At 39.1% G+C, this 27,244-nt stretch overlaps 1 protein-coding gene across 1 annotated transcript in view; it reads right to left on the bottom strand.

Annotated features, from left to right (window-relative positions):
• The window catches only part of col12a1b (collagen, type XII, alpha 1b), a 148,033-nt gene that overhangs the window by 119,534 nt on the left and 1,255 nt on the right, over positions 1-27,244 (bottom strand). Inside the window, exons 3-12 of the mRNA XM_013910747.1 lie at positions 23,539-23,655; positions 21,286-21,429; positions 18,842-18,901; positions 17,331-17,594; positions 16,105-16,269; positions 14,731-14,904; positions 14,224-14,514; positions 12,843-13,445; positions 8,812-9,090; positions 8,232-8,507 (exon numbers count right to left, since the gene is read on the bottom strand). Of these exons, the coding sequence (XP_013766201.1) occupies positions 8,232-8,507; positions 8,812-9,090; positions 12,843-13,445; positions 14,224-14,514; positions 14,731-14,904; positions 16,105-16,269; positions 17,331-17,594; positions 18,842-18,901; positions 21,286-21,429; positions 23,539-23,655 (2,373 nt within the window). The remainder of the gene's footprint in view (positions 1-8,231; positions 8,508-8,811; positions 9,091-12,842; positions 13,446-14,223; positions 14,515-14,730; positions 14,905-16,104; positions 16,270-17,330; positions 17,595-18,841; positions 18,902-21,285; positions 21,430-23,538; positions 23,656-27,244) is intronic.

Below are 27,244 nucleotides of genomic sequence, written 5' to 3'. Positions count from 1 at the left end.
CCCCCCCTTTTTAAACTTTATCACCTCAATTTCTTTAGCTAAAGATGTTTGTTCCCTCTTATATAGCAATTGTCAGCCAAACTCACTGAACAAAGAACACGCTGGTAGACTAGACCAGAACTTAATCTCACCTGAGGCGCAAAAGCTGCAAAGAAACAAGTCCCCTGCTGAAAGCTGAGGTCATTTTCACAGGTTACGACACATTTAGTGTCCCAAGCTGATGCAACTGCCAAAGAAAAGAACTTATTACGAGAATTAAACCTCTATATATGTATTTTTAGATCTTATGAGGCTGAAATTTAGAGGTTTATGGAAGTCCAAGTTGTGAAAATATAAAAGATCATCCTTAAAAGTCATTAACATAAAAGCAGAAAACAAAAACTGTCTGGAAAATCTCTTTAAATACACCTCATCATCCCCATTCTTGCAGCTTTTACTGACATTTGTTTTTACTAGTTTGGAGCTTTTTTTTCAGTGCTCTGTGGAAACCATTCAAATTGAATTATATAACTCTGGATATGCACAGTCATCAATCTGACAAAAAGCGACATGTTCGCTTCATATTAAAAAACGTTTTCCATCCCACAGCAGCATCACACTCCCCCAGTTCCACAATCAGGAAGTCCTGGTCAATGTCAGCGTGCTGGAGTTCTTCCAAATGCAGGAGTGAAGCAGAAAGCAGCTGCAGCTCCTTTTAAATATCAGCTGTGGACAGGCTTATGTCACACAGCTGAGCGAGATGGGCCACACTTACGCAAACGTCTTTAGACTTTATCCCGAGATCTGCTGTGTGAGTGTTTGAACAAGTTCGAAACAATGAAAACAAAGCCTCTGTTCAGCATTCACACAGTAGGCAGTAGTTTGGTTTGATGGATCACAGAAAACATTGTGCTGAATCTGGCTTGGAGACGAGTTTTCCATTTTAGCATCCATAAACGTAAATCTCCAGTGCAGAAAACAAGGTCCTGATGAAATCTAACATGGGCTCTAACTGTACAGTTATAATTTTAACGTGGCTTTAATGTGGGTAAAGGCTCACTGCTGATCTGAGAACATTAAGCCTACATGTGCACAGGACGCAAAGGTAATGATCGCCCTCCTGCCAGCTGCTAATGTGGGCTACAACCGGGAGAGTCTGGAGCATTACCGCTACAGTTACTGACAGTTTTCTGAACAAACTAAAGTTCACTCTGTGTCTTTAAGCTTTCACACATGAAAAACACAACCTCAGCTTCAGGCCCAATAACATGAGAGAAGTCAGCTGTGAGCTTTGAGCACCATAAACAGCTAAAGGAGTGCTGAGCACTGGCAGCAGATATGAGCAAATATCACTTGTACCAGTTGGAAAAAGTTGTTTTTATTAGCTCACTAGGTAACAGTGTTTATGCCCTGGTTGTGGTGAAATCGACCGCTGAAGCACCAGTCACCCAAGCCTAGAGATATGTCGGTGACCACCTGGTAATCACCCCCTGCAGGGGACATATATATGTTTGTAGATAAGTCAACATCTCCCACCTGAATTACAGATGACTGGAACTGAACAACGCAATCACAGGGAGGATATTCCAATAACCACTCGCTAAACCAGGAAGGGAATATAACCTCCAGCTGCAGGTGGCACAGGGGGTAACTAGGCCTGTGTGACTGAGGCCTAAAATAAGGAAACGTGGTAACAAAGAGGCAGAGATGCTGGCCACACAGTGAACTTACACTAATGTCTTAACAGTTAGTGCGCACAGCTCTACATCCTCAAAGAGACACAATCTTCCTTTTTATGCACAATTAGCACCTGACCTGTTTTACTGATGGCAAACGGGCTAAAAATGGTTGAGTGATGCACACATTTTGATGATTTTTTTCTAATTTATAGCTCAAGTGGATAAGTACATAGCTTTTAAATGGAGTCTAAGGTTGTATTGGAAGTACTGAAATAAGAACAAATAAATAGAGGATTTGTGCTGATATACATTCTATACAAAGAAAATAACCAAAGTCATGCATCGCTTAGAAAGAAGAAATGTTTTTACCTCATAGTCCAGCAGACCAAGACCTTGGCTGTGTTCCTAACTGAGTGAAATAATACGATCTTTGTCAGGATGATTTAAAGTTCAGCTTATCTTGTTAAATAGCTGTGAGTTCAAAATAAATGTAATCATTATTTCTGAATCAAGCAGCGCTGTATCACATTATTAAAAATCTCAGTTGGACTCTGTGAGCGCTGAACTCTCCCTTACAATTTACATCTTAACTTGACCTCATGACTTTTTCCATCATGGTCTAGGAAATATGTTTAGGAAAAGATATCATAGGGAATGTTTGGACTCTACATCACACTGTGCCAGTATGCACCCAACAACCTGAAGCTTCGGAAAAAAGGCATGGCACAGCAACTGGGGAGGCATCTGGAGCCTTTGGACAACACTATTAAATTCCAGGCAAGCCCTCACAAGGTGCAGAGAAAGAAAGGGAGAGAGCAACAGCGCGAGAATAACACGCAAGGTTGAGAAGGAGAGAGACAGACGAGTGGAGCTAGACAGAATGGGAGAGAAATGGTGAAGACAGACAGAGAGACAGGCATGAGTCAGTCTCCCCTGCTCCTCCTAACCTTCCAGCCTTGCTCTCAGCTGGCTTACATTCCTGTCCGGTCTTGCTGCTCCTCATCTCCACCTCTCACTCTGGCTGTCTGCTGCTCTGTCCACTGCTGTGTTACTGTAAGTGCTTTGGAGAGCAGCTACTCCACTCCAAGAGTCCAAACATGGCTTAAAGTGGACATGTTCAGCTTTTCCTAATGTTCAGTCTTATGTTCTGCTCCACAGGTAGGCGTTCACGTTAAAAATGCCCAAGGTTTGGAAATATAATGTCAGTGTATGAACAAGTGATACCCATGAGCCAAAAATCAGGTTTAAAACAACTCAAATTACTCTGATTTTTTCTACTCTTGACTCTGTATGATGTCATAAAGAAGCACAGAAGCTCCTCCCATATTCTTTAAAAAATCTTCTGTTTGCCAGAGACAGCCAATCAGAGGCTTAGAAAATTTAAGAAGAAGTTTTATGCTAACATTTTTAATGACTTAATAAAAAAAATTGGATTTGAATTTCAGTGCACGGTGCCTGCAAAGTATTTTATCTGTTTTAAATTTATTATATTGGTTTGAAAGATATGTCAGGTGCTTGCTGATGTGTGTAAATTTGCTATATTAATAAACTAACTTGACTAAATGGCTCACACAGAGTATGAATTGAGGGAATTTTTGCCTCTAGGAAAAATGTTTCAAGCTGTAATCAAAGTGAGGTCATTGCAGTTAAACACTGTGTGTTTAAACCTGTGGTTCACCAGGATGTAGCTCACTTCTATGGCGTTAAGCCTCTACAGGAGTATGCCTGATGTAAAACTCGTCCGTAAATTATGACCATGCTTGCAGGTCTCTGAGAGGACCATCTGCATGCAACCCCAATGTATATGTGCCGACAAACATGCACAAACATGCAAAAACTGAGAATGTGTAAGCAGACCTGCGTGCAGGCAGGTTTCATAACTAATGTTAAAGTACAAAAATATTCCATAAAGTGGAAAAAAGAAAAAGTGTCAGGAGCGTCAGGAGAAGCTAGCGGAATAATTTCAGCTGGTGATTCTGTTTTCACAACACAGAGTGATGCAGTTTATAAAAATAAATAAATAAATACGTGTCGCCCAGCACAGTGTTGAGTCTATTCACATTTTTGCAGAACCTTTTTATATGATGATGATGGTGATAATAAAATGCTATTTAATCACTCCACAGTCTTATAGTCTTTTGCAATACAGCCTAAGACCAGATTTTTGACAAAATATTTTCAAATTTCCTCTGTTCACATCTTTAAATAGACTTGTCTGCCACTGTAGCTTGTAAAATCTATACTTTGCATTTGGTTTGAACACCTCATATGCCCTTAAAACCAGATTCACTAGGGCCCACGTCCTCATTTTAGGTTTGAGAGAGTTTTAGTAGGTAAAGGTGAATGCTTGGACATGAACTGAGCTGCAGTTTGGGGAAGGCCTCGAAGGGAACGGCAACGGGTCACGGGCCTGGCAGCTTGCAGAACTGAGGGAACCTATATAGATGAGAACCGGAAGGAGCATGTTTTGAGGCGTGGTCCTGCTCCTTAAATTCCGATACATAATCTCCAATTAAGTCAGGCATATCCATGTGCTTCAAACAAGCAGGCTGTTCTGATAGTATGGTTTCACGTAAGATTCAAAGCTGAATATTATAGTTCAAACATGGAAAGCAGGACCCTCTCAAAGGTCAGAGCACACATGAAAAATATGAAGCACGTTATTTAGCACTTCTGGGTTGCAAAGAAGCTTGCAGCAGCGGCAGCTTAAGCAGCTTAAATAGTGCACCCTGATATATCAGGTTTATCGAACTGAAGCGTCTCATAAGTCATCAGCCAAAACAACTGAAATGAGCTTTAAATGAGATCAGCTCTACTTAATGACACTCCAGAACTAATGCTATGCTCAAATTCACCCAACATTAGTGGTATTCATAACACAACAGAGCAACCACCTGATCTAATCTAAATAAAATACATGTGATTAGCTAAACTCTCCCTTCACTGGCTAGATTCCCTAAAGACTAAAATCTGACTCCAGAGGAGGTACAGAGGTTTACCTCCCGCTTTCGCTCCAATGTGATGCAATGCTGAAAGCTTATTATGACTTTTTTTGTCAAATAATGCCAAAAACATTACCTATATTAAGATTTAAGGTTGTTTTGACTTACCATATTCTTAACAATTAACCTAAGTGATATCAGAAATTATGGGTAAAGTCACAAAAATAATACCCAAGAGGTAAAAGAAGCAATTTTTAATACTAACAATAACCCTCTATGAAAACTGGAAGGCTTCCTCCTCTCCCCTCTCTCATGCTCTGAGTGTTTATTATTTCTCTCCAGTAACAATAATTCTGACCTCCAAGCCTCGCCGGGTATTGAAAATCAGATCATTTACAATATTTTGGAGCAAAAGAGCCTCATGTTAAACACAGACTTCCATTAAATGTTTGTTTTAAGAGTCCTTGTTATGATCTGGTTCTCTTCCAGCATTTAGTCACAGCAATTACGGAAAACCTCAAATATTAACAGTGGCTGTTGGGCGGTAATAAAAAAAACATTATCGGTTAATCTCAGGGGATCGGCACATCGCGGCTGTGTGCAAAAGCTGACACAGAAATCGTGTGCACCTTTAAACAGCCATGCAGTTTATTTTAAAGACTCTACGTTAGCTATACAGACCAGAATGAAGATAAGCTGGAATACAAATGTGCATTAATAAATGCTAATTAAGCTGAAAATTGGATATTTTGTCAGGTGAGTCTGATGTTTTACCACCGAAAGTCACTTTTCATACAGAGATTAAGTTTTGCTTTTTAGCCAAAGGAACTTAAAATAATCAATGCTTCAGATATGTACGATCCAAGTCTGTGTAAAATGATAAGTCATGAAATTAGCATCAAGTCTACTGAGCTTTTTAGCCTGTTTTAGTTGATGGGGTTTTTTTTTTTTACCTTGATGGCTGCCTGCACAAGTCTAACCACCAGCAGAAGCAATACAATGCTGATGATACACCACAGACTGCTCTTTGTGTCTCACATCTGATAGTTTATGCTGCCATTATATACCCCAACAATTCAGGCTCCAGTTACACCGCTAACCCATCAATGTGTTTACCCTATCACATGGTATCCATCACTCACACTGGCAATTGCTTTAATTACATAGAACATGCTCAATTTTTCATCTCTAATGGTTACTCTACCTCCATGCACCATGATGTCCCCCATTGGCTGGTGAAATCTCTCTGAGGATTTTTGCTGCCACTGTGTTGGTGTTTTTAAACTATGTGTAATAAACGAGGGGTAAATCTGGGGGTAGAGACCTGTCAATTACAGACAGACCAACCCTAAAGCACACACAGCTTTATAGTCCTTTTTGACTCTAATGGAGACCATAATTTACTAAACGAACATGGTGTTTTATTAAATGAGACTTGAAACTAGTAATTGAGACTATATACTCACAAGGAAAGTATTTACTGAGGTCATAAATCAACAGAGAACATTTTCCCATAGACTTCTTTACCGCCTGACTTCTCGTTGCTACCTGTGTGGTTTAATTCAAAAATAAAGTGTCTACGCTCTGTGTTTGAGGGGGCTTTTTATCTGAAAAACAAAGAAAAACAGCTTTTCTCATGGAAACAGATGAAAGAGACAAACAAGCAGACAAAAAGGTGCATGTGTTGTGGCCCATTAATCATGCATCATGTGACTGGAGAAGAAAAAAACTGGATGGGAAACTCTCTGAGCCGGAGGACTACTTGACTAAGACACGAACTCCAGTTGCTCCACTGGAGCAGCGCAGAAGAAAATTGTTTTTACTGGGCAGCTACCAGCATGTCAATTAGTCAAAGAGACTCTAGAAGTGAAGTATGATTCAAAATTTCCCCTTTGAAAAATAACTGTTAAAATAAACCGTGAGTCATAGGCAGAGCTTCCTGCGTGTGCATTTTTCTTACTGTAGATGTATTTTTAAGCAAAAACTGTCCCCCTGATATCAGTCAGGAAAACTGGGACAAAGAGTTAACTGACTCCTATGTAACTGTGTGCTATGGGAGGTGGGACAAACTGCTAACAAAAAAGGAAGAATGTATGCAAAACCTCAAGGCTCTGCATCGATTTATAGTTTTGAGGTAAAGTCATGTTCTAATGGGAACAAGCCAAATGAGGGGGAGAATAAATCCATCTGAGGGCCAGCTGGGCGTTTCATGTCAAAGAGGTGCAAGCTGGGATTAATCCTGTCCCATTTTATAAACTGTCAAATTCCAAAAAAACTAACAAAAATAAAGTCGACTCAGACGACACGCAGCTGCACTATGTGAAGGAGCTGAAAGGAACAGGAGGTGAAAGGTAAACGCTAAGAAAAGCTGTTTCCATGGCACCAAGGAGTATGATTTGTTTATTTCCAGCCTCTGTCTTCAGTTTTGGATAAAAGATTATAATCTTAATCCTAAGCATCTTTGGAAGGCTCATCATTCCACTCTAAAAGCAGTAAATCCGCCTGTGCTCGAATCTACAAAACTTCAGAAAAACATCTTCAGTTTGCTTCCTGTCTTTGTTGTTTATCGCCTCTGAGTGCACCATGGTCCATTTCTATCTCTGAGTTTATGTCTGTTTTTCATTCCTTTCCCTGTAAGGCTGCACAGATCTGACGAGGAGTTCAACAGGAGGCAGGCTGCGCTAACTTCGCAGAGCTCGCAGGGGTCAAAAAATGTGCACACTCCCACACTCCCGGGCACCGCAATGACTTTAAAGAGACACTTCATTCTATCAGAATAAAGTCTGATTTATTCCCATTCTTTAAGCCGGAACGACAGCTTGGACCCATTAAGTTTTAATCATCCCCAAATCCTTTGTGATTTAAAGGTGCAATTAGATTTTCATAGTTTTTAAAGTCCCCTAGCACCAAGTAAATGATCACCCCATGTCTGTAGGCACCTGCCAGGGATCAGAACCGGTGACTCAATGAGCCACTGAGCCAACTACTTGAACTTCTGGGCTCAGTTTGTCCCGAAAACAACAAAGATTTCCTTCAACTGAAGCTTCACTCATGTAGCTCTTATTTATAAGAACATCTGTTGCCCATTAATAGTTAACCCTGTGAAGCCTTTTTTATTTTTTGTTTGTTTGTTTTTTCAATTTTCACACTGTTACATGGAGATCTATGGCACAGCATCAGGCTCAGCTAACTGAACCGTTTCCTGTTCAGCTTTAGCCTTGGCACTACAGTTCCCAAGATGCTTTGGCTCAGGCAGACAGGAAGTTTAATGCTACCACAGAGTTTTTAGTATTTGTTGGTTCTTCTTGTGTTCATATTTGTTTTCATTTGGTTTTTAACTAGGAAGCACATACAATGACGTTCATCCCATAGTGAAAAAGATGCCATATGCCAGATTTAGCTAATTTACCTCTGCAGTCTGTGGGTACATACACCCAATATTAAATGGGGCTAATGATCTTTTTTCTTTGGTGCCCAGCTTTTAAACCCGCTACAAACTACTCTTCCTTTGATGCAGCAGAGTCTAAAAGTGTACAACTGATATTAAAAAGGTTATTGTCCATTAACTTTTTATTAACGATAGTTTATGCTTTTTTATGTTTTTGTTGCATATGTCGATAACCACACTTGCCTTCTTTGGTAGTGCCCACAGTCTGTAGCGGCGTTCCGGGGCCGGACGGATATTCGGGAGTGACGGTGACGCGGTAGGTGGTTTGAGGCCGAAGCTCGTGGAGCACGGTGGTTATCTCCCTGCCAGTGGTGGTCGTCTCCATCCTCCGGCTCTCATCGTCAACCGGTTCATAGTTGAGTCGGTAGCGAATGACTGGTCCGGGAGCTGCTAGCCATGACACTCTGAAGCTGTCTGTTGTCTCTTCAGATACTCTGAGGTTGCTAACTGGGCCTTGTTCTGTGACACAAGTGAATCAGACACCCTCAGCTTTAACTGCATATCTTTACTCATTCATGCTGCCACTGTCCAAAACCTGAGCCTATTGTTCTGCGGTAACCTGCAGCAACCAACGTTGTGAATCAATCAATACACCTTCCAGTTCAATATTACACTTAATCACTTAATTTGTTCTATCACAAGTTTGGTCTTGGTATTAAAAACAGGTTTATATCTGTACTACACCTTTATGTTGATTAACAAAATATCTTAGCAGTGTGGAAAAAGAAAAGCATAAATAAATTGTTTATGACAGTATAAATACCTTCTAGCGTGGTCTGATAGCCAGTCACAGGCAAGCTTTCCCCTTTCTCGTAGTGGGCGTAGATGTTGACTTCGTAGCGAGTGTAAGGGTTGAGGTAGGGCAGGAAGGCAGTGAGGGAGTCTCCGGGCACAGACATGGACACAAAATGCCCGTCGGGGTCATCTGCCGGCCTGAACTGAACCAGGTAGGACTCAACATTGGTGGCGTCCGTCTTCCATGAGGTCCTAAAGCTTCTGGAGCCGATCTCTGAGAAGGTCAGGTCCTTTGGCGAGATCAGTTCTGGAGGAGGAAGATTTTTTTTTTAACTTAACAGGGTTCAGCAGCTAGTTCCTTTTTTGGCATAAAGAGTGTCTTCATTACGAATTAAGGAGAAGAAGAAAATGGTTAAATAATTAAAATAAAACAATACAGCACATTGCTCTGAGAAAATAGATGATTATTCTCTGAAAGAAAATTATTTTATGTGTAAACTCAGACGAGAATGGTAAAATCATCAATAAACTGTAATCACGCATTACCAGCCTTAACCTCAACCTTAACATTTGAGGTTAAGGCTGGTAACATCACCCCAATTCTGAGGCTATCCTCGCACTGGGAGGTGGATTTTCTTAAACTTCTATATAATCTGACTTCTTTCTTTAACCAGAGGAGCTGCTCCCTGCTGGTAATTGAGAAGAATGCAAGTTTAAGGTTTTCAGACCTGGAAGGTAAGCCAATATTTTATGTAAAGTCTTTCCAAAATAACCATATTAAGTAATGCCAGCATTGCATTAGATTACATTTTGGTAAGTTTGCAGGATTGCTGAGCAGTTCTGAAATGATGATCATTTCATTTTACTAGAAAGAGTAAAATGTTACATCAAAGTCAGGGTAAAGGTGTTATCTTAGGTTATTAGAATGAAAATGTAAAGTATTCAAATCATCATACACAACTGTTTGTATGGTATCCATCTCTGTGGAAATTCTTTATAGCATTTTTAAATCTTGATAACTTTTTTTTATCATGATTTGTGCTTTATCAGAAGTTAAAATGCAATTTGGTGTTTAATTCCAAAAACTAAACTGACTGACTAAATGTGGAACAACTGAGATATTTACAGGTGGTTTGACATCTGTTTTCAAAATGCATCATCAGAAGAAATACATTCCTTGTCTGGCTCTGACATTAAACTGGGCTGACAAAATATGTGTCTGACATCTTTGATATAGTGGGAAAACAGCATCTTTCTCCAAATCTGGCTGTTAGTTAAAGGTGATTCATAGTCACATGCTGCATCTGCTAAATCAGCCCCAGATGTGATTACCTATGAGTGTCCCCTGTCGTGAAAAGGGTCCCTTAGGAGTCCTGTTGTTGCAGATTTCAAAGTCCACACTCGGTGAGCTGCCTGAGACTTTGTTTTCCCACTAGGTCATTTGAGATTAGACCCACCACAAGCAACCCTGACTAATTTATTCATTGAAGTTTGCAACTTATCTCCCTGGTATTGATTTTTCAGACACAATGAACACATTACTTCAAGCAGCTGGCCAACAGGCTCAGATTTGCATCATCAATCAGCTCAGTCTTTCTAGTGGAAAAACTAAAGCAGTTCTACAATTCGTATTCTCTGGAAGCTCTCTTTTTTTCTTCCTGTCTAAGGCTGTTATCCATATGCATAAACCATCATCCGAAATAGACAAAAGTAGAAGAGAAAGCTGACCTACAAGGCAGTGCCATCATTCAGGATTGGGAGGGCCGAGACCCGCTACCAGAGCTCTTTAAGTTGGGCTCCTGCACATTCTCTTTGTTGACATAAAGTCATTATTATATAAGGATTATATAATTGGCAATCAAAGCTGGTGTGAGTCACATTTAATACTGCCAGACGTGGAAGCTCGTTTTGGCAAACACTGAGCGATTATTATTGCCCTTTTCTAAGAGGATGAAACAGCATTTGTGATTTAACATCTTTGGTGTTTAAACCCGACTACCAGACGTTTTGGGGTGGGTGATGACTTCAGTGCAAAGAACTGCACTTCAAAGGTTTGTTTATGTGACAGACAACACACCTGACAGCTTGCATAGACTTTGTGTGGTAACACACTGAGTCATCTGCTGCTCTGGCTCAGTTTAAACAAATGCAAATACATCTCTGCAAAGGACAATTTGACCCATTTACACATGCAGAAACTCTCCCTGTCCTTGAAAGATCAAAAGGTGGGCATGTGTTTTACACATTGAGGCAAAAAAAATGGTTTTAGCTAATAAAGACATGCTCAGAAAAGGGACATGAAAGTAATCATGTCCATGTGGATGGCTGATGGTACAGTTATGTACTCTCATCGACCTCACAGGGGGGTAAAGTTGCAACTGACTGCTGCTGTGGTTAATTGTTAAAATGTTGATTTCTTGACTGCACGTGTAACAATAACATTAGTTAACTGGTAGATTTAGAACTTGAGCTGAAATTTTAAAGAAAAGATTTCTAATTATTGTACTAAACCCATGGGTTGATCAAAAGCATTGGCATTGTTTCTAGCACTGTATGCAAATAAATGTAAGCAGCTTCAGTTGTTTGGTGGTTAGGAGGAGGAAGCTGTTGTTTGGTGTGGAAAACCTTGAAAAACTAACAACATGTGTTGAACTTGTTTAAAACAAATAAAGTGAGAAAGCAAGATAAATCTCTGAAATTAACCCCAAAATAGAGACCAACAGGATGCTGGACTTGTTTATAGTTTTTGAGGTTGTACTTCTATTTCATTATTGTGTGAACACTAATCTATGTGAACACAATAAGCAATGTTTATTCATAAAGTCCTCTGAATGTAATTTAGCAAATGTAAAACGGAATAAACGGATAAAGATCTGTTTCTATCCATCAACATAAAAAATACCATTGTCTGCAAAGGAAATCAGAATTCAGAATTCATCTAAAACAGTATAAAACTTGTGTGAAAAAAGTTTTCGGGGTTTTTAAAAAATATATTTTTGTATATTTTGCACTGAGCGTTTTAGCTTTTGCACTGTACTCAAATGTGACAGGGGCTGATCTGATCTGAATGAAGGTGTTCAACTCATGAATCCTGAGAACTGAATCCTCCAGTGTAACTGAGAAGCCAAAGAGGTAAAAATGCACTGAAATCAATCATAAAGCAGTACATTTGTTGCAGACTGGTAATTTCAAGACCGAGATCAACAGCGAATGGTTAAAACCTTCAAACTTAGTTTTCACAGAATTATAATGTTGATGCTGGAGTATTGGTATACAGTTCATAGGGTATACTACAGCTTGGCATTAAAAGAAATCCTATAATTATGATGCTGAATAACGTTAATATGCTCTTGATTTCTGGCTGTAATTGAAAAAAGAAAACTTATGCAAACAAAAGTAAGTTCCCTGACTTCACGATGTACGTCTTGGACATTGCCTAGATGTCCTTTTCAGACTTTCTATTGAAAAAAATTTGTGTCCAGTCACTGTTTTATACTATCAATTATTATAGATTATAAAAAATGAAATAAAGCAGATATCCTCAATCAAAAGAAGAGTAAGAATGACAAACCTCCAATTTCTGACTGTTTCCCATTCCAATTAACTTTCTGAATTTATTCTAATCTGCAAGTTTATCATGCAGATAAAAGAGGACAAAAGTTCACATTACTTAAAAAGTCATCAGTTGCCAAATTAATTAAATTACAAAGACTTCTGTGGTGTTTTGTTGTTGTTTGTTGTTTCAACCATGTTCATGTTTGATAGGGATTCAGTGTGTAAAACTGATTAACATCCAGCATTACAGTTAAAGCTAGGATGTACACAACTACATAAAGCAACCTGAATTAGATTAAAATGAGCATTGCTTTCTTTTTTTTTACATAAATAACACAGTCCAAATAAAGCCTGAATTAAAAATAATATATGTATCCATCAAAAGAAAAAATGAAATCTTATGGAACTCTATAACCCTAAACACAAAACACAAGCACATTGGTCAAACAAAGCCCAGCATAGCACAATGTCATCTGCATAGAGGATTATAACCACATTACTTACGTCTCTGGAGGATGTTGCGGAGTTCCTGTTCAATCCGGAGGCAGATGGACTGAATGAGTTCTTTGGAAATCCTCTGGAAGGCATCAAAGTCTTCTACAGTGTACACATGGGTCTCTGCAGGTGGATTAGCAATGGCCTCAAGCTCACTTCGCACAGCATCCTTAACACCCACAGCAAAAATCTCCACATCAGCATTTCTCAGCCTGGTGGCCGGCTCTTGGAAGGCATCGGATGACTTTCCATCAGTGATGAGGATGGTGACACGAGGAACATTGGCACGCGCTCCTCTGGCAGCCTGGAATATCTTCTCCTTGACATAAGTCATGGCCCTGCCGGTGTTGGTGGAGCCGCCACGGTATGGGAAATTTCGCACAGCCTTGACCACGGCATTTAGATCGTGGTGAGTGTTCAGGTAGAACTCAGGGTGAGGATCCCTGCTGTACTGGACCAAGCTGATCTGAACTTTGTCAGGCCCAATGTCAAAAGTATTGACCAACACCTCTAGGAATGCTTTTACTTTGGCAAAATTTGCCAGACCAATGCTATAGGATCCATCAACCAGAAGGACAACATCAGCCTGCACATCCACACCAAGGGAACATTCTGGATAGACAGAAAAAAAAGTACAAAGTTGACTGTTAAATTCTTTACAATAAAGGTGTTTATTCTTGTATAAAGTTGATATTGAGCTAAAGAATGGTGGTGTTGAGAAAGTCTTAATAGCATGTGCTAGTCCTCTAAAGATAATACAACATTTGAACAACATGTTACAAGAGCGCTCATAGTCAAGTGAAAACTATAATTGATTAGAATTTGGCTGGTTTTTCTAGTCAAATAGGCAGCAGTGCACAGTTTCCAGTGTGGCTGCAAGTCACACTGAGGCCCCCTGAGGTCTAATCAGGCATAATACTAGCTCTAACTCTATCCCTGTGCTATCAGAATTTGGGTTTTTTTAATTGCTTTCCAAAGTCAATCATTGGAGAAAAATAAGGAAGTATTCTAACTAACAAGCATTGAAATTTATGAACATTTATTCCAAGAATCACTTTTTTTTGTTTTTAAGATATAAAATTAGTCTTCAGGACTAGAGCTAGAAGTGATGACTTAGACATCACTGGTTTAAATTTAGTAAGCTTTTTTATGGACCTGTTCCCAAAACTTTTTGATTGTCACCTGCAATTTGTTTAGTCTGACATGTGAGCTGATACAATGTTTCCAGGTTTCTTTGCATTATTTACAGCAGAGCGTTGAGTCAGTACAGTTTGCCAGAGCCTGCCAATTAAACCACTGATACACTTACAGACATTTTATTCATTAATCTATGCCGGTAGTCAAAGAGAAGTCTCTCTATAAACTTTTACTTTCATTGTTTGGTACTCACCCAGTGAAACTCTAACTGGCAGAGTCTTCTGCATGGCCGTGATGGGCTCGCTGGGTGTCAATCCCTTCAAGGCAAACAGAACGATTTGGTACTCTGTATCTGCCGAGAGACCTCGGACTACCACCGAGGTCTGGCCTGCGCCCACATACAGTTCCTGACGCATGCTGCCAGCCATCATGGGGATCAGCTGAATCTTGTATCCGGAAACATCTCCAATAGAGGGGTCCCACATCAACCGCATGGACTTTGAGATTACCTCCTGGACCTGGAGATTGTAGGCTGGCTCAACAACTGCAAAAATCAGAGATGGGATCACAATTATAATGTCATATATTTGGAAAAATTAAATAAAAAATAAGATACAAAAAATAAGAGTGTATACTGCAATCTACATCAAACTACAGTTTCAACCATATTAAAGGGTAAAAACAAAGGTACAAATGGCAAGAGAATGTTTTTTAACAACTCAGACTAGGCATGAAAGTAGTAGTTTTAAAGATGTCTCACATTCGTCTCCACTGACTACCACATTGAGCTGATCTTCTACACCAGCGCACATCCGAGTAATGAGCTGTTTTTGCACGTTCTTTATCATGTCGAAGGTGGCCACACTGTAGATGTGACTGCTGTAAGGGGTAGAGGCCATTAGCCTCATCTCCTCTTCATCTGCCTGTTGGATACCTACAGGGGGAAAAGACAAACCACAAACTCAAAGCTGTGGTAAAAGCAGAGTGGATGGTTCTTCATGAACATGTGGAAATTGTTGTGGTTTTCAATGCCGGCCAAATTTAGAGATGATTCCTCATTTTGAGCTAAGCTGAGGCGACACCACTGAATTCTTAGCCATCCTTGTAAACTCACTGGCATTGGTTGACGAGGTAACGGGTGTATTTGCTCCAGGTCTCTAAATACTGGATGAAATGAACAATCTGTAACAAAGTTAAGCGAGCATTTACTTTCCACGTTTGCATATTAAATGCTCTCTTTTCTGTTCCACATTGGTTGGAAAGTCTGACAACATGGGCAGTAAATATGAAAAGGGTTTATGGTGCTATACTCCTCTGTAAAACTTTGACACTGTTGGAAGAGTTGTATCCATGCATAGATTTAAGTTTGACTAAGACAGCTGGTATCCTGTGAACTTTCTTATTGAGAGAGGTACTTACTAAAAAAATATTTTTATTGCTTTTAGACAGGGTCAACTATGATATGGGTTAAAGTTCTTTCATAAGTGCCTATTTGCTGGGGCTGGGGTTTAAACCCAACAACTTTTTGATTAGAGGCACTGATATTGCACTGATATCCTGCACCATTCAGTGTTTCTATAAAACACGTGACCTTAGACCCACAAAAGTTAAGAACTCATATTTGCCAAAAGAAGCCATGTCACTGTAAGCTTTGCCTTAAGACAACTCCACCAAACTCCACCTTTAAGAATCCTTTTAAAGCTGGGATAACCTCCAAAAACATGATGGCTAGCCCGATAAATTGTCTCTAGGGAACGTAGCAGGAAGTTTACAGTGGTCCTCTGACAAAAACTAAAAACCATTAGTGTCTCGCTAAGCAGTTTTCTATCATTGATCTGTTTCCACTGACTGCAAAAGATGAGCTATAAGTCCTGAACCACCAGGCCTCTTTAACTCCATAGCAACATCCCAGTGGTGTTTCTTCGTCTGAGTTTGTGGAAAGTCTGAGCGAAACTGGAGCATAAACACACATAAAACCTGCTATCACTTGCTTGTAGGTTAACGATGTAGGAATTTAACCTTGTTCCATTACTACGTCACCACAGGTTGCTTTTGTTACAAACCCCTGCTAAAAGCATTAAATACGAATGGAAAATGTAATGTGGAGTGCAATAAAATTGCTCTGGCTGCATACCGAGGACAAAGATCTCCACCCCCGTGCTCCGGAGCTGCTTGGCATAGCTCGCCACTGGATCCTCAGATTTGCCATCTGTGATGATCACCAGCACTTTGGGGAGACTGTTTCTGGCGCCGGACGCCTCACTGAAAACATTTCTCAAAACGTAGTCCAGAGCGTCACCTGGACCAATGAGAGAGAAGAGTTTTACTTCATTGGGTGTTCTTAGATTTAAATTGTAGAATGATGAGGAGAAAAACAACTATTTGATTCAGGAAATTTTTTTGTAGACCAAAACTCAAACTCAGCAATAAACCGAGCAGCAAAATCAGAGATATCACAGAAGGATGAAACACAGCACATAATCATGATGAGAAATCCACCACCAAACTTTTTGACATTTAATTCTCTGAGGTACCTTCATTGATCATGCGCTCCTTCAAGTTTGATATAAACTCCATTTTTTCTTTCTCTTTTCTTGACGAAATTTTATATTACTTGTAATTTTCTTGATCTGTCTTCTGAACATTTCATATGTGGTCTGTTTCAAAATTTGAGGATTTAAAATGAGCATGGTCTTAGCAGGAATGGTTCAAATTCAGTGGCACTCCTGGCATTTCTCATTTCATCTTGCGTGCACTATTCAGGCACTACTTCACTCTGCATACAGTTACTGTGAGCTACTTTGCAGCCCACCTCTAATCCAGCTCTTCCATTTCATGCTGTATCTGAATTAATCATTGTCATTTCTCTTATTATCAATGCCTGCTCTGTTTTGTCAGAGGGTCCTGCTGCTGCTCTCTTTCCATGTACACCCATGGAAGGGCGGGGAGGTCCCAGATCAGAGTGATCTCGCCAAATTTAAATGACTTCACTTGCAATAACAATCCCGTTTTGACTCAAGTGGCCCTGACAAGGCTGCTTTATTGCTTTCTCAGCAAGTTAAACTGTGTGTAATGTGATTATAATTTTATTTCCCTGTACTTTAATGGATGTGTTTTTAATTCCCTTACATCCCAGAGTTTTGCCTGCATATTTGTCAAGTGAGCCAAGCGAGACACACGTGAAATGAGCACTCACCTCACAAAAACAAATCAGTCTTTAACAGTCATGTATTAAAAAACGATTATTCTTGCTACCAAAGATAAACATCCCCCTTAAAAAGGGTGTTACTGATTGAAAATGTCCCAGGTCAATTTAACTCCACAGAAAACCCAAAGAACTGAACAGCATCAACAGGTCACCTGTGTTCGTGTTGCCTCCTTTGTACGGCATTGAGCCGATGGCCCGCAGAAGCGCCGGTCTGGTCTGGTGTTCGTTCAGGTTGAACTCAGTCCTGGCGTCATCACTGTACTGGACCACGCCTACCCGGGTTTTTTCCTCGCCGATATGAAAGGCTCCGGCAGCCGCAGAGATGAAGGAGCGTATGTATTTGAAGTTTGGCCTGCCCACGCTCCAGGAGCCGTCCACCAAGAACACCACATCGCCGATGACGCTGGCAGAGCATCCTGCAAAAAAAGTTCAAGAATGAAAAGGAAGAAAACGCTGAACATTAAACAGAAAATGTAATTTTTCTGCCCCCATATGTGAGTAATAGCCTTGGACTTTAGGTTTATTCAGTGGCAGTACTTTCTCGATAACGTTTATATTCTTTGTTGAGACTAAAAAAAAACCCACTCAGTGTTATTTTAGATTAAATAATGATTTGCATTGTTCCACTTTTGGCTCTCTCGTCTGAAAGTCAATTTGAGTGGATTTGTTTGGTTAATGCTTGAAATTAAGGCCTGAGGGTTAAACTAAGATGTCAGTAAATATCCCACTCATGAAGTTGAATCCTGTACATGTGCCAGAAAAAGCATTTGCTAACAAGTGACTCAATGAAGCTTCAGAAGTTGCTGGCTACATCAAAGATCATCACGCCAAACAGCTCAGCAGTGCTGGTGTTCAAGTCCTGCCACTGTGTAGACCTGAATGTGGATGTTTCTTCGGATTTTTGGGTTCTTCTCTCTAACATTAGAACCTTCAGCTTACAGTATAAAGTGGCATACTTTTAGTTGCCTAATCCTAAACTTTTAAACAGACCTTAACCACTAAAATTTTACTTGGGGGTGTTAAGATGTTGGATTTACTCGCATTCACTTTTCTCAGCTCAGCATGTTTTAAAGTCATTATTTTTTGTTAATTTAGACACTGTTTGTTGAACCAGACTTCATTGTCTCTCCTCTGCCCTGCTTTCTGGGAGTTTCCTCGTGACTTTCCCCTCATGAAGAGAAGGAAAAATCTGCACAACCTCGTCATCGTGTGCAGAACGGGGGCCAGGGCAGCAGTGGCAGCAGCAGCGCTCTTGTAAATCAGCATCTGTAATGGTTTCCACTTCTCTCAGCACTTCGGGGCTGGGTTCAGCTCACTCCCACAGCTCCAACAGCAGCAACCTCCCACCACACCTATGACCCCCGCCGCACTGAGCATGTGCAGCTTCCCCCGTATTGGCATAACTGCTCGGCAGGGAACCAAATCGATGACCAAATCCTTCAGAGATTTGTGGGGCCCTAATTTTGATTATTGCTATACAATGGGGTGTTTGTAGAGCCTTCCTTCACTGCTAAGCTCACACTGATGAACACCGCCCAGAAGAAAACCCACGAACAAAAAGTCGAGGAGGTATGGCAGTGGATTTATGACTCATCATTATCTGAGTAGGAAGTGAAACCCCTGGTCAAACTAAGGTGTGTAATAAGTGAACAAAAGTACTCACTGGCTGAATCTGAAGAGTCTGGTTTCCTGGAAGTTCCTCTTGTGCTTCCACTAGATTCAACTGTAAGACAATGAAACAATCGCGTAATTACAAAAGTCAGTTCATATCATCTATTGTGCTGAAATTATCCTCAGGAAACCCAATATCTTTACAGTGATGACATGTTATGAATCATTTTCTGTCACTGTTTTTCTTCATCTGAAGGCAGACCTCTGAAATCAGCCCAACTCTTGTGTTTTAAATTTCCCTACGTAGGATTTATCCTCTCATCAGAGAGTTTCTTGAGCAATTTTTCCTTTTTCGTGATGCAACAAACTTCCAAATGAGCTCCCAAATGGAGAAACTGTCAGGTTGATGTCATAGTTTGTGTAGGATTTCCAGCATAGCTCAAGCTCAGAGGGCTTCTCAGATCATCAGTTGTCCCCACCAAAAACTGCTGCCATGATGTCAGTGAAGACCTCAGTCAAAGCCTGAAATCTGGGTCAGTGTCCCATTTCATACTTTTGCTTGTAAACATCATAAACATGGTTTAGGCCTATCCCTGGTTTGACAATCCGAAGAAATCCTTTCTTCCTCTGAACACCAAAGTGCTTTACATTTTATTTACAAGTTGTTATCTTTAAATGTCTTCAGTCTTTTCTATTGGTTGATTTTTAGCTACAAACCTCTCCTTGGAGTGGTTTCCTCTAACTGCTGTTCATGTATGAGTAAAAACCATAATCAGTATGACTTTATTCCTCATTGTATTTTACAATTTTTTGGTCCGAAACAGAATTAGGCAAAAAGGGTACTTTTTGTAAATTCTTTCTTCCTTTTTTTTAATGATCAAAAATGGTAAAAAAAAAAAAAAAAAAGTCTTTATATGGTGTTAAATGAATCTGAACTAGGGCCAGGCTTAAAAAATATCTAATACCTCTTAGTGCAATAAGATGGTGCAGTATGTTAATACAAACATTATTTGAAGGTACTTTTTCAAAAATAACATTCTGCAAAATGTACATAGATCTTTCACCAACAGGGGCAATGTGTTGAAATGTGTGCTGCTGTTATCCTTTGGTATCTGCCCCCTAGTGGTGAACAATTTAGTAACATGTTAGTAAGGGTGATTCCAAAAACTACCTTTAATTATGCTGTCCCTATCTCCTGGAAAAATCTGAGCTGATTACTATGTGGGAATTTAAGTCGGTGTTATAGAACTGAGAAAATAATATTGGTAGACGTTGTGTCCACTGACTGTAGCGTTTGACAGTTGTATTTGTGTGTTTATGCTTATATCAGTTATCTTTTAGGCCAGGTAACTCTTGAAAATAGGTTTTTAATCTCACCAAGACCTTTACCTCAATAATAACAGGCTGTAATATTTCAAAAATGTCTTCAGCCAAGTGACCAAAGTGAATAATGAAATTTTATCTTTTGGTGCTGGAACTGTTGATTATGGTAAAGTAATATAGAGGAAAAATGTTGATGGAAATCTGTGGTAGACACGCTACAGGTTGCTGTTTTCCAAGTGCAGAAGAACAAATTGTTTTTGAATTGCAAAAGGGTCAAAAGAAGCGATGCCTACTTATAAATTCTCATTGCACAACTTAATGTAGCCATTATTTTTGCACAATACAATTTGAGCTGCTCTTGTGTCTTTTTTCTGTAATTAGGTAGTGGTAAACTATTCAAAAAATTCTGTAAATAGTAAAACCCCTCCCTTCTGCATTAAAAAAACTCACCTTTGAAGTCATGTTGTTCATGCTGTTCCTCGTGCCTGTTTTCAATTGTCTTGTTTTTGCTTTCGAATTTATGGTATCAATGAGTAAGCCAAAGACAATTTTCTGTCTCTCCTAAGTAACTCTCAGACTAATAACCAGTAAAAGCAGCAGTTGAGAAAAAAGGCTCACCAGCACGATTGCTTGGTGGATTTTTTTCTAGAACTTCTGACCATATCACATGGCACCAGCAGAATGGAAACTGTATACAACTGGAATCTGTCCTGGCTGGCTCCCTGTGCTGCAGATTTGCTTAAATCTGTCAAGTCAGACTTTTAGTCTACAGTTTTTAACTTTGGCAAAACTAAAAATTGTCTTAACTGACTCCAAATGTCATGCTAAATGGACCTTGTGGTGAGCTTGCTTTGTGATTTACTGTTTCCAGGATAAAGAATTAAATACAAACCTATTTTTAAGTCAAATTAAAGCAATTTAAATAAAGAAATACATTTGAGGTTGTTTCCTTGAATGACGAACAGTCTGCTGTACTGAAACACCAAAATACTGAAACGAATGTAGAAACCGAGCAATGTTATTAACATATACTGGTGAAAGGGAAACACCTGGCAGGTGTCTCTCTGTTATCTTCCACACTCGGTGTTAGTTTTTAGCTTTTTTTTAAGCTTTTCACGGGACATCTGGCATTGATTTCCACAAGCACACAAATGCAGCGACACGGTGACTCACGTGTGATCTGGCCGGAGATGGGCAGACTCTGCTCTGATCCAGAATATGCAGTTATCGTTACGACATAATCCACATCTGGAGTCAGGTCTGAAATGGAGGTCTTAGTGGCAGATGCAGGCAGAGTAAATTCTTTTGTTGGTTCTTCTACAAGAATGCACAAAGTCAGAGGGAAGTCATTAGGAAACTATTACATGACTTGATTTCTCCAAGAGTCAATACAGGGCTTCAGAAAAACCTGATTTCGACTGCTGACCCGGGGACTGGAATAGCCATGTAAACACACAATAGTACAATCGATTTGATAAAAAAACAACTTTCTTTGTTACTATAAAACACACATTATTTTAACCCTTTAATTCCCCTGAATGTTCCATAAGATGAATGCTAATTATTTGTTAAAAAATATCTTAGCCTCAGCTAATAGAAATGAACAATATTAACAGATTATATTTAATGTCAAAACTTTCTCTAATCTTTCTTTGCCTCTAATAACTGAAACTGTAAAACTTACAAACTAATTTTCAGTTACTTTTTTATTTAACAAAAAACAGAAACGTAAAAATATTTACTGTTATATATTAGGCCTATTTCTTGACAAAATATATCAACCTTGGTGTTTATCAGTTACCCATCCTAGCTTATTTATTTAGTATTTGTTTTTAACATCATTTGAAACGTTTCTAGGTTGACCTTTTTGTAGGTTGACTTTTTTTTTTAATAAAAATGACTCTTGTTTTGCTATCTCAGCAAAAAAAAAAAAAAAAAAGATAACTGGCTAATCTATTTGCTAATTGACATGAATAGAAAGGCTAATGTTAAAGTTAGCTATATGGGCAGTTAGTCAAGGTATGTAACTGTTATCCTTATTTCTTAGTCAATATGGAAGTGCAAGCTACAGTTTTGGGGTTTGGTTAGCTAGCTAATAGTATGTAGCTGTTACAACTTGTTGTTGATGAATATACATATTAAAGCTAATATTAGTTCTGTTACTTAGCTCGTTCAGCAATAGCAATGATATGTCACATTCACATCATAGCCTCATCAATTTAGTCCTTGTAAAGCCTTCATGTTGAAAAGCTAATAATCTCAGTACCTGTTTCTTGTCAGAAAAGATCTGTTATTGAAAGTAATATGCTACTCACTTAGTACACTTTCTTAAGATGGCTTTTGAATAGCAATTGCCAATAAATAACTAAACATTAGCTCTGTTAAATTAAAAAAAAGTGTTTCACTTACTTTTACTTACATGTTTGTATTTAAACTGATGCTAGTTTTGTTAACTAGCAACAGTACGTCCCTTACCTGTCAATGATTTAATAGTTCTGTTAATTAGTGTCTGTGTTTGATCGTATGTGAGTGGACGTTAATTCTTTTAGTTAGTAACAGCACATTGCATACCCCTGTGAGTGTTTGAATGTTAGTTAGATGTAAATGACATATTTTTACTATCTACATTTGACTTTGCTGATGTTAGTTCTGTCAGCTATTAAAAGTATGTCTGTGTTTGATTGTATATAAGTTGATGTTAATTTTAGTTAGCAACAATAAGTCACTTACTCCTGGCAACATTTAAATATATATAAGCTAAAGTTAGTTCTATTACTCAGTGTATGATGTTAGTGCTATTTTTTCCATGCATAAGAAGAAACTTGTACTCACGTAAGTTTTACTAACAATTTTTGAAATTATATAGAATACAGAAGTCTTAGTTGAGGACATTTTACTGGGTTCTGAATGATGATTCTGAAATATGAGTTGGTGACTATCAGCATGCAAACTAATGTTTGTTCTATCAGTAAGTTAGTATAATATAGTACAAGTATATATACTCTAAGGCTGTGCTTTGTGAAGATGTTGAAACAGCACATGGTCTTTCTGAAAGTGGTGAGTTATTTTGGGTAAAGTCTTGGATCATTTGAAATAATAGCTCTTCTTTTTAAATCTATGCATAAATATCTCAGCTATTACATAAAAGGTCTTACATGTGTATGCCTGAGCTAAAGTAACACAGATTGCAGTTTGCAATGTCAGTGCTGGCAAAGTTCAGCGCTGGCAACCGATGATAAGATTTCTCCATTCATAATGTTTTTCCTTTTTTATCATTAGAAGCTCCTGGAGCTAAACTTGTGTCTGCAGAAACCTTTAGATAATTGCGGTAAGTGCTGAGTCCTGTCAGGTTGAGTGAAATCTTTATGACACTTGTAATGTTACAGGCATGGCACGACAGAACCTGCAGGTTTAATGAGCACCAACCTGTGTCTGAGGTCACTTCTATTCTGTAACCCTGTATCCTCGACCGTGGTCTCCTCCACATCATTTCCACTGAGTTCTCACTTAAAATCTTAAATCTTAAGTCTGATGGAGAGTCCACTGTGAAGAAAAAACATCAATGCAGTTAGCACTTTATCTTTAAGAGCGAAGTGTATTGTAGTGATCATTATAAAAAAGGACCAACAGTCAACACTTCCAAGGTGAAGTTAGACAAGTTCACTGTTGGTGCAAACAACACAAGACGCACCAAACTACAAATGAGAGGAAAGCCATTTTGAAGACAAAAAAATGACCTCCGTTTGGCTCGTGTGGCTACAATCAACAACTCAGGCAACAGACCAAGACAACAAACACAACACAACACAACGGTATCTAAAACTTAGGAGGGACACACAGAGGGTTCGTATATGAGACCTGGTGAATTTTGGGCGTGATCATGAATATGGAAGCAAAAAACAGGTCAAATGAATTTTAAGAGCAACAAGCGATGGCATATATTTAAAAAATGCGTTTGAGGAGTCTTTATTCGACTCGTATGGGATTTACCCTCACATCTTTTATGTAACATTTTAAAATCTTTGTTGATTGGTAAAACCAGAGTTATAAAATTAAGACAACAGCATCTAAAATGGAAAATTCAACATCAAACACTTAAGACATGAAGCATAATCAATCATAAATGGTATTACTGACACCATGCTTCAGCCACATAGCTTTATTGTGAGACTTTTTTGTTTTTATATCCTGACATTGCTAATTCAATCAATTGAACAAAACTTTTAAGGAATTAAAATTTGAATGATGACTGTTTCCTGATTAAGATTTCACTGCTATTACCTGGTGTTTAAATTTGAACATTAACAACTCAACCTACAGTATTTCCCAACTCCATAATTACATGGCGATCCCTAGAGGGAACAGCCACAATCATAATGATAATAATAGTAATAATAATAAAATATAATTACATTTAAAAAATATTCAATTGTTTTGGCCTGTGTTTGCTTCCGTACCTCTCATGGATGCAGATAACAACACCTTTTAAATATTTTGAATCCTGAAATGTTTGTGGCTGGTGATGTCGTTTTTTTTTTTTAATTTTGAAAATCACCAGTCACGATCTCCTCCTGTCAGCTAACTCCAACATGGACTGACGGACATCCAGCAGTCTGTCCATGACCTCAATCCAACACAGGATGTTGAATTGACCAAGAAAGTGCTGATTATACAATGGATAAAGACCGGAGTCATCACTCTCATTGTCTCCATTGCAAACCTCATAAAAGAATACACAATGTGAGTGCAGACATGTGTACATCTTTTTCTTATGTTTCCAAAGAATCTACACCAGAGGTTCTTAAACTATTTAAGTCTAAAAAAAAAGGATCCATAATCTACCTTTGTTGGAAATTTACCATACAGTTAAGACTCCAAGAATACTTCTAGGATTCGGATCATAGTTTAAGAACCACTGGTCTTTGTCATGTTAACCAGCAAACCAAATTGACATGGAGGATAGTAATTATATTTATTCACAGAGCATGTCTCTAAACGTATGTTATCAACTTCTTTCCACAAGCAACAAAACAAGCAGATCATGCACGTGTACATGAAAAGTTGTTGACAACAACTTAGGACAATGAACAAAAAGTTTCCATGTACACGAGGGACCACAGACTGTTTTTAAAGAAATATTTTAAAATGATATTCTTCAGGTTGGGGTGCTTATTTATGATGCTCTAGCTTGCTATCAAGATAATACACAAAGATGTTGACTCTAACTTGGTGCTACAAAAAAGGCATTCAGTCACAATATGGCTTTAAATAGCTGAATATAAACACAACTGTCTGTCTGCCTCAGGCACAAAAGCAGAGACAAATCTGTTTCTATAACAGGAAGTGTAACTTTGTTCCTGACAAATGAGAATAACGGTTTTCAGTAATTTCTTTCTTGTCAATAAATCCCACACAAAGCTCCCAAGTGGTTTATATTTTTCAAAGTGATTGAGTAATTTCCAAAAACAGCTGTTCAAAGCTGAAGATTTTGGCGAACATACAGGAAAGCACACATTTGGGACTATATTTAGAGGCAGATTAACACAAATATGGTGCCCATGTTTGCCAGAATCAAAAACTGAGTCCATCAGTGTTCCGAGGTCTACGGTGGAGCTCTATAGCAAATAGAAATATTAAAGAAGGTGACTTATTACCAGAAGGAAACATCTGCTGTTAGTTTGGGTCTTTTTGTGGGATTGGTTGACTGTAAAGAAAAATGCACGATAAACCTCTGCATGTAACAAACAGGTGGAAAAACTGTGTCTAGTTCTTAATCTTTTCATGCTGCAGGAAGTTTATCAGCACATGTTCGCAGCGGGTAACCTGAGCTCCGGAGTTTGTGATCATCTCATCAACCTTTCCAGCTGCACGGATTAAATAAATCTAAATACAGATGATCTAGCTACAGTTTATAGATTAGCCGGGATTTCTAGACCACCAACCAGTTGTTTTTATGTTAGTGTGGGGGAGGGGTGAAGAATATCACTGTAAAATATTGTCGTGAAGCCAAGACCTGGGGGGTCAAGGCTTGACCGGGGAAGGTTACAGGACGTTAAAAATGGAGGAACCACCAACCTGGTGAATCAATTCAAGGGCCGCGTGGGGGAGGGGGCCGCTGCTTCTGTTTCCGAACGGGGGGTATCACAGCCAAAAACTACCCGACAAACTTCAGCTTTTAATCCAGACACACACTGTTACCATCCACACGCACATTCATCCACATTTTAAACACATCCAGGGCTCGGTTCTAAACTGATTTTATTCTGCAGTTCTTGCTCTGAAATGGGACTGTTTGGAGCCGAGCCCTTCCCGTTTGGAGGCTTCTTTGTGTTCAAGGTGTTTCAGCCTTTAAGTCCGGCCCTAGCATCAAACTATTGTGGAATATATGTGACCCATTACTGTGCCGTGACCCCTGGAAAGGCAGCCAGGGGCCCCCGTTGGGACATTAAAGACAGAGAGGGGGTCTCAGGAGGTCAGAAAGTCTCTTGGAAAGGAGAGAAGAAGAAACTTTCCTTCTTTCTTTTTTAACTGTGCTTTCTTCTGCTTTTATTCTGGGATGATCCAGATTTCAGTGCAGCCAGTTGTCTCCTGTCCTAACCTCTGAAACCTCTGGAAAATAACGCGAAACTCATATTTTGTCTTTCCGTTCCATCAGGAGAAAAGACCTAGGGAGGAAACTTGGCTACGTGCCGCCTGGGCTTTTTCCTTTTTTCCTCTTCTACTTTTTTAAAACTGGAGGAATGTAATCTGTAGTAAAAGGCAGTCGGGGATTTCGATAAACGGCGCCACCTGGCGTTAAAAACTTAGACTGCGTTTAATTTTAATCACATTTTTTTTCTTTCAACATTTAAGAACAAGACTGCTTGGTTTGGTTTTCAATTACAGGAAAAAGGTGATGATATTCTCACCGTATATCTGATTTTTTTTTTTGTTAATCACCAACATGAAGCCACATCTAACTACACAATTAAATCTGAGCTGCATTCGTGCTCTCATTAAGTTGAGTAGTAAGTAATAATACAAAAACCCTCCCGTCTAGAAACTCAAACTCAATGTATTTCAAGCTGAGGTCGTTTTTCTCTTCAAGCAGAAATTCTTGATGGAAAAGTGAATCACTGGATCACAAAAAATC

Source organism: Pundamilia nyererei, unplaced genomic scaffold (assembly GCF_000239375.1).
Source record: "Pundamilia nyererei isolate P.nyererei 1_Seehausen unplaced genomic scaffold, PunNye1.0 scaffold00048, whole genome shotgun sequence".
NCBI lineage: Eukaryota > Metazoa > Chordata > Actinopteri > Cichliformes > Cichlidae > Pundamilia > Pundamilia nyererei.
The sequence above is the reverse complement of the archived record's forward strand: the minus strand, read 5'-3'. Positions and strand labels throughout refer to the sequence as shown.